Genomic DNA, 12358 nt, shown 5'->3' with positions numbered 1-12358 from the left:
TAGTTCCTTTTTATTGCTGTGTTGTATTCCGTTATATAGATATATCACAGGTTTTTTTGTTTTGTTTTTTTTATCCCTTCACTTGTTCATGGGTGTTTGCCTTGTTTCTGGTTTTGGGTTATTACAAATAAGGCTGTTGTGGATATTTGTGTACAGATATTTGAATAGACATAATTCTTTCATTTATTTTGAGTAAATACCTAAGAGTAGAACATGATCCAATGTAGAAGGTATATATTTAGGTTTTGTTTTTTGGTTTTTTTTTTGCGTTACGCGGGCCTCTCACTGTTGTGGTCTCTCCCCTTGCGGAGCGCAGGCTCCGGACGCACAGGCTCAGCGGCCATGGCTCACGGGCCTAGCCGCTCCGCGGCATGTGGGATCCTCCCGGACCGGGGCACGAACCCGTGTCCCCTGCATCGGCAGGCGGACTCTCAACCACTGCGCCACCAGGGAAGCCCCGTATATTTAGTTTTTTAAGATACTGTCAAACAGTTTTCCAAATTGGTTGTATAATTTTGCACCAGCAGCATGTGAGAGTTCCAGTTCCTCCACATCCTCATCAGCCCTTGGTACAGTCAGTCTTTTCAGTTTCTCAGCCATTCTAGTGGGTGGGTACTAATATCATTGTGGTTTTAATTTGCATTTCTCTAAATAATTATGTTAAGTATCTCTTCATGTGCTTGTCATCCTAATATCTTTGGTGAAGTATCTGTTCAAATCTCTTACTCAATTTTTAAATTGGGTTGTTTGTTTTCTTTTTCTTTCTTGTTTTTTTGGAGGGGGTTGTTTTTATTGAGTTTTGAGAGTTCTTTATATATTCCAGATACAAGTCCTCTATGATATATATGATTTGCAAACATTTTCTCCCAGTCTATGGCTTGTCTTTTTATTTTCTTAACAGTGTTTTTTAAAGAGCAGAAATAGATCAGTTCAAATATTGATAAAGTCCCTTTAACCTATTTTTCCTTTTGTGGATCTTTTTTTTTTCTTTATGTCATACCTGAGAAATCTTGCTTAACTCAAGTTCTCAAAAGTTTTTTCTTGGGCTTCCCTGGTGGCGCACTGGTTGAGAGTCTGCCTGCTAATGCAGGGGACGCGTGTTCGAGCCCTGGTCTGGGAGGATCCCGCGTGCCACGGCGCGGCTGGGCCCGTGAGCCACAACTGCTGAGCCTGCGCGTCTGGAGCCTGTGCTCCGCAGCAGGAGAGGCCGTGATGGTGAGAGGCCCGTGCACCACGATGAAGAGTGGCCCCCGCTTGCCACAGCTAGGGAAAGCCCTCGCACAGAAACGAAGACCCAACACAGCAAAAATAAATAAATAAATAAATAAATAAAAAGTTTTTTCTTACATTACTTTCTTCTGGAAACTGTAGTTTTAGGTTTTACATTTAGGTCTGTATTGTAAGTATAATTTTTTGTATATGGTATGAGGTATGGATCACAGTTCAATTTTCTCCATTTGGATATCCAGTTGTTTCAGCATCATTTGTTGAAAAAGACTATCCTTTCTCCACTGAATTGCCTTTGCACCTTTGGGAAAAATCAGCTGTCCATATGTGTCAGGCTGTTTCTGGGCTGTTTTGTTATTTGTGCCAATATTACATGTTTTGATAACCATAACTGTATAAGAAGTCTTGTGGCATTAGTTCTCCAACTTTCATTGTTTTGGATATCCTAGGTCTTTTATTTCCATATTAACTTAATAAACATTTCTACAGAAAAGCCAATTGAGGTTGCATTGAACCTTCAGATCACTCGGCAGGGGGGTGAGGGGGTGGCGTTGGTAGAATTGACACATTAACAATATTGAGTCTTTCAATCCATGAATACACAGTAGCTCTACATTTATCAAATATTTAGGTCTTTAAAAATTTTTTTTAATTGTGATAAATGACATGACATAAATTTTAAAATTTACCATCTTAACCATTTTTAAGTGTACAGTTCAGTAGTGTTAACTATATTCACATTGTGGCACAGTAGATTTCTAGAACTTTTTCAACTTGCAGAACTGATACTCTGCACCTATTGAACAATTCCCTATTTCCCCATCCCCACAGCCCCTAGCAACCACAGTTATACTTTTTTTTGAGTTGGACTACTTTAGATACTTCATATTAGTGGAATCATGCAGTATTTGTCTTTTTGTGACTTGCTTATTTCACAGTATAATGTCCTCAAGATTCATCCATGTTTTAGCAAGTGATACGATTTCCTTCTCTTTTAAGGCTGAATAATATTCCATTGTACATATGTATCACATTTCCTTTATCTGTCTATTGATAGACATTTGAGTTTCTTCTGTCTCTTGGCTCTTGTGAATAATGCCGCAGTTATCTGGGTGCACAAATATCTCTTTGAAATACTGCTTTTAATTCTTTTGGATATGTACCTAGAAGCGGGGTTGCTGAATCAGATGACAATTCTGTTTTTAATTTTTTTGAGGAACCTGCGTACTATTTCCTATAGCGGCTGTACCATTTTACATTCCCGCCAACAGGGCCTCAATTTCTCTGCACCCTTGCTAATACTTGTTATTTTCTGTTTTTTTGGTAGTAGCCATCCTAATGCATATAAGATACCTCATCTTAGTTTTTATTTGAATTTCTCTGATGAATAGTGATATTGAGCATCTTTTCTTATGCTTGTTGGCCGTTTGTATATATTCTTTGGAGAAATGTCTATTCAAGTCTTTTGCCATTTTAAAATCAGATTATTTGTTTCCTTGTTGTTAAATTTTAGGAGTTCTTTATATATTCTGGATATTAACCTATTATCAGGTATGTAATTTGCAAACATTTTCTTCCATTCTGTGGTTGCCTTTTTACTCTGTTGATTGTTTCTTTGATGCACAGAAGTTTTAAAGTTTGATGTAATCCCATTTGTCTATTTTTGCTTTTGATCTTTAATTTCTCTTAGCAATATTTTGTAGTTTTCAGTGTACACATATATTTGGGGTTCCTGAAGACCATGCTCAGGTTCAGTGATTAGGTAGTAGAAGGACCCACAGATCTCAGAAAAGCCGTTATACTCACTGTTACAGTTTATTACAGTGAAAAGGCAAAGATTAAAGTTAGCTACAGAAAAGGGCACAAAGGGCAAGGATCCAGGAGACACCAGGCCCAAGCTTCCAGTTGTCCTCTCCCAATGGAGTCATGCAAACACTGCTTAATTCTCCCAGGCACAGTGTGAGACAACATGCACGGAGTATTGCTCACCAGGGAAGCATACTTGAGCCTTGGTGTCCAGGAGTTTTACTGGGGGTTGGTCATGTAGACATGTCTGAACATAGTTCTGTAGCCCCTCCTAAGGTCAAGCAGGTACGATGTGGCCCAAAATTTCCACCATGGATCACATTGTTAACAATGTGACCCAAGGCCTCATGTAAACAGAAACACTCTTAACAGGCAGCCTATTCCAAGGGCTTAGAGGTTATCTCCTAGGAAGCAGACCAGATCTTTCTTTGGTGTGTGCAGGGTTTGGACACCCCTGACCTGCTGAGTTAATCCTCTACAGTACCAAAGCCCTTTCACATCTTTTCATCCTTCAGGTCTCAGCTCAAATGACGTCACTTCCTCAGAAAGATATTCTCTGGTCACATTACTTGAAAGTAGTCCCATTCTATGTATTTATCACATCACCCTATTATAGTACTATTCCAATCTGTAATTATCTTGTTTATTATCTGTCTTGCCCTGCTTGAAATCATTTCATGAGGGCAGTCTTGTTGACTGCTATGTCCTTGTACCTAGCTGGCATTCACTTTTTTAAATTAATAAGTTTTAACTAAAACAAAGTACCGTAAGCCAAATAGAAAGATGACAAAGGATATGAATACTTAGTTCATTTAAAAAAATACTCATCTTTTCTAATAATAGATTGAAAAGTTAAAATTACACTGAGATCCCATATTTTAATACCTGTCAGACTGGTATAAATTCAGGCCTCTCGTAGCTTACTATGTTGACAAGGGCTTGTTGAAACAGGCACTCTCCTGCATTGCTTAGACTTTAAACTGGTACAACCCATAAAGAGGGCTATTTGGCAATATAAATCAGGATTTCAAATGCATGTATACTTTGACCCCGTACTTATACTTTTACTTCAGGGAATTTATCCTGCAAATATGCCCCCATACGCATGAAGTAACTTACAGGGGGCATTCATTGAAGCAGTGTTTGGAGCGGCAAAAAGTTGGAAACAAGTTTAATGTCCATCATTAGGGGATTGGCCTAGTAAATTATGATATATTCATATACTGACTATACAGCTGGCTAAAAAAAAATTTTTTTTAGAGAATAAGGATATTCTTTACTGATGTGTAAAAAACTCTCTAAGATACATAGTTCAAAAAAGAAAGCAAAGTACAGGACAGTGCATTTATTGTGCTACCATTTGTGTGGACAAGGGGAATGAGAATATATATTTGTATTTGCTTGTATATGCATAAGGAAACTTTAAAAGAATTTGCTGAGAACAGTGACAGTGGTAACCTGGGGGATTAGGAAACTAAGTAGGTAGTTAAGTGAAAGGTTTTTTACTGTATACCTTTTTATACTTCCTGGCTTTAGAACAGTATGTATGTTTTACCTGTTTAAATAAATAAATTATACTTTAAAAGACAATAATATGGTTAGTTTTAAAAATAGTATCTGAAGTATTACTATAAAGATGAAGGGGTGTGTGTGTGTGTATGTGTGTGAGAGAGAGAGAGAGAGAGGGAGAGAGAGAGAGAGAGAAACAGTGCTCTAGTATCCATATCAGCTCCAGGGGCGGGGCAGGGTGGGGTTCGCTAATGTTCATCATAAACCGGAACATCCAGTAGAGTACCATAAGCAAGCATTTTATGATTGCCGCTTTCATGCTAGGCTCACCCAGTTACAGCTCCCGTAGCCTGGCAGGACAGCTGTGGTGCCATAGCAAGAACTCAGGTTTTGAAGCAAGAGACTTGGATTTGATTCCTGCCTCTGCTGTTTTCTGGCTGTGAGATTTTGGACCAGTTGCTTTAGTGTTCATCTGCCAAAACCTCCCAACATATGAAAAGAATAAATGAGATGACATGAGAGTGCTTTGTAAATTATATAAGTACTTTATATCAATTATATAATACTAAATTATATAAATGCTTTGTAAATACTATATAAAGGGAGCTGTTATTACTTGCATTTTAGTTTATATTGAACATTAATCAGCCCATCAAGTTGGTCGTAATTGTATTGCTGAATATTAGTCACATTCTTAGCATATGACGTAGTCACCTCCTTCTAAGAAAGTAGAACTATGAATTCCCTCAACCCTCCTGCTCCTCAGCTATCTATCACACTATACCCCTGTTTTCCAGATCCCACCTTCCTCATAACCATTTCCTTCCTACTGAACTTTAGTGACTTGTGTTTGGCAAAAATTATCTTTCTTGGTGAGTGGTATACATATTTCTATCTTTTGTGCTTTGCAGTAGTTTCCTTTCCGCTCCTCGTAGGGCTTGAGTCTCCATAAATGTTTTCTCCACGAGGTCAGACTGAGGCAGAGGGCACCAGCGCCTTTGCAAGGCCAACTTTTCTCTCTCCTTCTCTTCTCCGCCATTAATCCCTTACTCTGTTTCATTAATTATCATCTCTCTGTCTTGTATCATCACCCTTTTACTCTAATCCTAATTCTATACTTTGACCTGACAAGTATGCTTAAGTCTCTAAAATAACTTTTTCAAATTTGAATCCCTTCTGTTGTCACTTTTTTTGTTTTTGTTTTTGTTTTGCTTCAAGGAATGATTGCCTCTAATTTCTCAGTTTCCATTCAATCCCCAGTCCATTATGATTTATGAATAACCTGCTGCTTCTCTCGTTGGTCGTCATCCCACTCTGTATTTTTCCTTCCACAGCTGTTGTAGTACATTAATGACCAACATGTCCATCTATACTTTCTCCCTGAGATTTCATCCACTTGCATAGCAGTGGAAACTAATGACTTCCCCCAACTCTCTTCTGAGCTTGAAATTCTTATTAACTGCCTTTGGGCTTTCCTGCCTGGTTGTAGGTACTTCAGATTCACCTATCTCCCTAACTAAAATCTCTCTCCTCTCCTCTAGCCTGCTCATCTTCCTGTGTTCCCTGTATCTGTCAATGCCATCACCACCTTCCTAGTCCCTTATGCCTAAACCTCCAGAGTTATCCTTGACTCCTTCCTGACCACTCACATGTAATTTGCCACAAAGCCCTGTCAATTCCACTTCTGAAATATTCTTCTCATACCTCTCCTATTTTCCATCATCACTCAGTCAAGTTTCTTGAAAATGAAACATAATCTGATGTGTCACTTCCTCAACCTTAACAATTTTTATGACTTTCAGTTTCCTACAGGACAAAGTCTGAAGTCCCTGGCATGGCAAACAAGGTTCTTTACAACCTGTTCCTAACCTTCCTTTCCTGCCACCAGCCCTGACCACCCTATCCTCTAGCCACCTCAGGAGTACTCACTGATTTTCTGCATAGGCCTGTGCCAGTCTACATGTTGTCTCTGCCAGGAGCCCATTCACCTTCTGCTCAAGAATTATATCTTTTATGTTGTGTTTCTTTTTTATTTTATTTTATTCTTAATTTTTTATTGACATATAGTTGATTTACAATGTTGTGTTAGTTTCAGGTGTATAGCAAAGTGATTGTTATACATACATATATATATTTTTTCTTTTTCAGATTATTTTCCATTGTGGTTTATTACAGGGTATTGAATATAGTTCCCTGCGCTATACAGTAGACTTTGTTGTTTATCTGTTTTATTTATAGTAGTTTGTATCTGCTAATCCCAAACTCCTAATTTATCCCTCCTCCACCCCCTTTCTCCTTTGGTAACCATAAGTTTGTTTTCTGTGTCTGTGGGTTTGTTCTGTTTTGTAAATATGTTCATTTGTATCATATTTTAGATTCCGCATATAAGTGAGATCATATGATACTTGTCTTTCTCTTTCTGATTTACTTCACTTCGTATGACAATCTCTGGGTCCATCCATGTTGCTGCAAATGGCATTATTTCATTCTTTTTTATGGCTGAGTAATATTCCATTGTGTGTGTGTGTGTGTGTGTGTGTGTGTGTGTGTTGCATATATGTATATGCCACATCTTCTTTATCCATTCATTTCTTTTTTTTTTTTTTTTTTGCTGTACGCGGGCCTCTCACTGCTGTGGCCTCTCCCGTTGCGGAGCACAGGCTCCGGACACACAGGCTCCGCGGCCACGGCTCGCGGGCCCAGCCGCTCCGCGGCACGTGGGATCCTCCGGGATCGGGGCACGAACCCGTGTCCCCTGCATCGGCAGGCGGACTCTCAACCACTGCGCCACCAGGGAAGCCCTCCATTCATTTCTTGATGGACATTTAGGTTGCATCCATATCTTGGTTATTGTAAATAGTGCTGCTATGAACATTGGGGTGCATGTATCTTTTCAAATTAGAGTTTTGTCTGGATATATGCCCAGGAGTGGGATTGCTGAATCATATGGCAACTCTATTTTTAGTTTTTCAAGGAACCTCCAGACTATTTTCCATAGTGGCTGCACCAATTTACATTCCCACCATATGTTGCCTTTCTTGATCATACAAAATTAATCAGTCCTGTAGCACTTTGTTCACATCTCTAGTATAATATTTCTCCTATGTTAAAACTATCTCATGAGCTACTTAAGGACAGCACCTAGATCTTTTTAATTTCCGTATTGCCACAGCAGAATACCTGGAATATAGAATTCCGATTACTTGTGGAATGAATAAATTGAAAGTCAAAGGAAAGAGAAAGCCCACATTGAGCGTGCAGAGCTTCCATGTTGTCTTGTGAATGGCAAATTGAGAGGGTGTTAAAAACTTTATTTCTGCAGTCTGGCACACCTGGGTTCAAACCATTGCTGTAACACTTACTAGCCTTGTCTGTAAAGTGGTGATGATGAGGTGGCTGTGAGAATTAAACGTAAAACACATCTCAGGGCTCCCCTGGTGGCCTGGTGGTTGAGACTCTGCACTCTCACTGCCAAGGGCACAGGTTCAGTCCCTGGTCGGGGAACTAAGATCCTGCAAGCCGTGCAGTGCAGCCAAAAAAAAAAGTACATATCACAATCCGTAGTACCGTGTAATAATTTTAAGCTATTATTAAGCATGTTATATATTTTTATTGAATAATAGTATTCCTCTGTAGTGATACTTGGTTAAACTCTAGTCAAAAATGAGGTACAAGAGTGGCATGTTCTCACATGCGCTTCCTCAGAGAACACTGTCTTGACCAAGCTGATTTTATCTTATCAGCAACAGTGACAATCAGTCTACTTCCATCTCCTGTTTCATTTACTTCTCTGTTATTTTTCTCCTTTCGTCTTATTATTTTTATTTTGCTGTTGTTGTTAGTGCTCTTGGGATTCATTCTACCCTTCACAAAAAGTGAGTTTTAGATACAGTAATACCACAAAGGAAACTGAACTTGAAGAATAGGAAAGGATAAACCCAGGATAAGGATTTATAAGTAACAAAGTGGTGGTTAGGTTAAGAGGAAAGTAGACTCTAAGGAAGTTCTACTTCCATTCCTTTATTCATCACATATTTATTGTTCTCTTCCTCTATACAGGGCAAGATGGGAATGGGGTGGGGACAGGGTGGGAGGGCATCAGAATTAAGGCCTAGTTTCTCTCTGTAAAGGTTTTTTTTTAATTGAATATTTTTTTGAGATAACTGTAGATGGTAAGAAATAATACCAAGAGATCCCTCGTAAATCACTTCAAGGATTTTTAAGTCTCATTAATAATAAAGGTGAGGAACTTCCCTGGTGCTGCAGTGGTTAAGAATCTGCCTGCCAATGCAGGGGACATAGGTTTGAGCCCTGGTTTGGGAAGACCCCACGTGCCGCAGAGCGACTAAGCATCTAAAGCCATGCACCACAGCTACTTAGCCTGCACTCCAGAGCCCGTGAGTCACCGCTGCTGAGCCCGCACGCCACAACTACTAAAGCTCACGCACCTAGAGCCCGTGCTCTGCAACAAGAGATGCCACCACCATGAGAAGCCCGCACACCTCAACGAAGAGTAGCCCCCGCTCACCGCAACTAAAGAAAGCTCGCGTGCAGCAACGAAGACCCAATGCAGCCAAAAATAAATAAATAAATATATATATATTAAAAAAATAATAATGAAGGTGAGATAGTTCCTTGTATAACTGATATGAAAACACAGGTAGAAAGCACTTCATGATTTTGGAAAAGGCGAGCGTACTCTGCTTGCAGCTGCAGCAAGTAAAGAAGGCTTCATGGGCCTCCCTGGTGGCGCAGTGGTTGGGAGTCCGCCTGCCGATGCAGGGGATACGGGTTCGTGCCCCGGTCTGGGAGGATCCCATATGCCGCGGAGCGGCTGGGCCCGTGAGCCATGGCCGCTGGGCCTGCGCGTCCGGAGCCTGTGCTCCGCAACGGGAGAGGCCACAACAGTGAGAGGCCCGCATACCGCAAAAAGAAAAAAAAAAAAAGAAGGCTTCATGCAGGTGTCGTTTTTAAGTCAAACCTCAAAGGATGAGTACAATTGTATTAGGTTGAGAATGGAAGGTGAGAATGAAGTAAGCCACGAGCCAGGTGAAAGGGAGGACCTGGGTTCCTTCAGTGGACAGTGGTAAATAATCTTGGCTTTTAAACTGAATACTTCTTGTAAATTGATTCTTTCTTGCCTCAGGTTTTTGGAACTCATGTAATCATGGGCCTATTGATAATCTCGGGCCTGTTGATAATCTCGGGTCTAATCATTAAATTTTCTGTTTTTGATACAGAACACCTTGATTCTACTGGGAGTCTAATTTACTGAACAAGTCTCTCTTGTGCTTCTAGAACGACAGTAGAGAGCGGCATGAGCACGGCAGCGAGAGGCGGAGGCATGGCAACTCTGAGTCGTTATCCAATGGCCGAGCCCCCGGTAACTCACAGCAGGTGGTGGAACAAGAGGAAGAGGAAGATGAGGAGCTGACACTGAAATATGGCGCCAAACATGTGATCATGCTCTTTGTCCCCGTGACTCTCTGTATGGTGGTGGTCGTGGCCACCATCAAGTCAGTCAGCTTTTATACCCGGAAGGATGGGCAGCTGTACGTATGTATTGTGTGTCATTATGCTTAGGGCCAGCATAGCTGTCCTTCATAGCGTGTCGTCACCACCTTGAAGGCCTCTGCACTGAAGGGACATGAAGGCTAGGGAGTCCATCCTCTGATGGCCAGAAGCAGATGATGCTTTAAGTAGAGAAACTGAAAGCTGCAGAATTATATTTTTTATGTGGTGTCCCTAGATAGGGTTGAATTTATTTGGAATTGAGCAGTTGAGTAGTGATTTTACCACCTCAGGGCCACTGGGCCCATTGTTCTTCTCCCTGGAATGTTCTTTTCCTTTTCTAACTTTGGTGGATTAATTCCTATCATCCTTCTCATCTTGGCTTAAATGTTGAGCCCTAAAAGATAACTTCCCTGATCCTCCTAACAGAATTAGGTCCTTCCTGGTATCCTTTCTCAGCAACCTGTTCTTTTTTCACTTGTTACAATATGCAAGTATATATTTATTTTCATTATTTAATGCTTGGTTTCCTTCTGTACTATGAGGCCTGTGAGGGCACTTTGTTTCCAAGGTGAGGTATGTAATAAATGCTCAGCCAAAAAAGAAGTTGTTCAGTGAAAGGGTGAAGAAGTAATGCAGGCTGGCACTAAGTGTTTGCAGAACTGTCATGTAGATTTCTCTGGTGCTGTCGGTGTCGACCCTTTGTCTCCAGGAAAAGTGCTTTGATTCAGATGTCACCTAGTTCTGTCTCTAGGACTCTTGTGGGGCTCAAAAAGTTTTAAATGAATTTCGAAGTTGGCGAGTGTCTGGAAAATTCTGTGGGGTTCTGAAAGCCAAGCTTTTAACCTTTCGGGAGAAAGGGTAAGGCAGTGAGTGAAGGACAGGGATTGGAAACAATAACCAAAAGAGGTTGGGGAATATTCTCTCTGTAAGTTAGAGTTAGGTTTGGCTGCATATTAAAGAACGGGTTAGCAAGCTATGCCCCACAGGCCAGATCTGCCTGCCACCTCCTTTTGTAAATGAAGTTTTATTGGAACGCTGCCATGTCCATTCGTTTGTATATTGTCTATGGCTGCTTTCATACTACAGTGGCAGAGTTGAGTGGTTGCAACAGAGACCATGTGACGCACAAAGCTTAAAATATTTACTCTAGTTTTTTACAGAAAGTTTGCTGAGCCCATTATAGAAAATCAAAACAGGGAATTCCCTGGCATTCCAGTGGTTAGGACTCGGTGCTTTCACTGCCGGGGCCTGGCTTCGATCCCTGGTTGGGGAACTAAGATCCTACAAGCCGTGGCGCGGCCAAAAGAAAGAAAATCAAAACAACTGGTTTGAATGATGCACATATTTTCTCTCTCTCCCACAGAGTAGTGCAGAGGTAGTCGTTCAGATTGTGTAGTGGCTTCTCTTCATCAAGGACTGAGGCTCCTTCGTCCCTTCTTTTTTGGCTTCTACCCTCTAGGTTATTTTGGGGTCCAGTATTGGTGCTGGAGCCCCAGCCTTCATTCAGACAGCAGGAAGGAGTGGGGGAGAAAAGGCCATGAGACGTGACTCTCAGCAGAACTAACTCCTCCCTTAGAAGTTCCACACAACACATCTCCCTATTACTCATTGGCCATTAATTCTCATGGCCACACATAACTATAGGGGAGGCAGAAATAAAGTCTTCTACTGGGAACATTGGTACCTGGGATAAAAGTGTTTTTATGTGAATGAGAAGCAAGGGCAAGCTGGATATGTGACATTATCTCAAGACAACTTCAGTTGCAGTCACCGTACAGATGAAGGATAATTATCAGCCATTTTACCTTCCTCTGACAACCACTTGTAGCCTAGGTAGTTTATGGCAGAATCTGGTACTTTTTTTTTTTTTTTTTTTTGAGTTTTCAAAGTATAGTTGCTTTACAATGTTGTGTTGGTTTCTGCTGTATAGCAAAGTGAATCAGCTATACATATACATATATCCCCTCTTTTTTGGATTTCCTTCCCATTTAGGTCACCACAGAGCACTGAGTAGAGTTCCCTGTGCTGTGTAGTAGGTTCTCATTGGTTATCAGAATCTGGTACTTTAACAAATCACTAATAAGCCGTGGAGAAAGAACATTTGATGAGGTAATTATTTCGGTATAAATCATCCACTAGATGGAGCCAGTGTCTGGCCCACATAGGTCCACCTCCATATTTTAACTAACTCCTTTTATTTTGAAGGACTTATTTTAGCATATAGCTATTTTTATTAGGTTAAAAACTCTTGGTTAGATTGATGAGATGGAAAAAAGTGACTTATATCAGTTGAATCAAGGAA

The 12358-nt window shown here is 40.6% G+C and overlaps 1 protein-coding gene across 3 annotated transcripts in view; it reads left to right on the top strand.

Annotated features, from left to right (window-relative positions):
* Window positions 1-12358, top strand: part of PSEN1 (presenilin 1) — an 87412-nt gene that overhangs the window by 29540 nt on the left and 45514 nt on the right. For all 3 annotated transcript variants that reach the window (XM_060095893.1, XM_060095894.1, XM_060095892.1), the window contains one exon: window positions 9841-10094. In XM_060095893.1, coding sequence (XP_059951876.1) covers window positions 9841-10094 — 254 coding nt within the window. The remainder of the gene's footprint in view (window positions 1-9840; window positions 10095-12358) is intronic.

Source organism: Mesoplodon densirostris, chromosome 4, assembly GCF_025265405.1.
Source record: "Mesoplodon densirostris isolate mMesDen1 chromosome 4, mMesDen1 primary haplotype, whole genome shotgun sequence".
NCBI classification, from domain to species: domain Eukaryota; kingdom Metazoa; phylum Chordata; class Mammalia; order Artiodactyla; family Ziphiidae; genus Mesoplodon; species Mesoplodon densirostris.
Note: the sequence above shows the minus strand (reverse complement) of the source record. Positions and strands in the feature narration are given on the sequence as shown.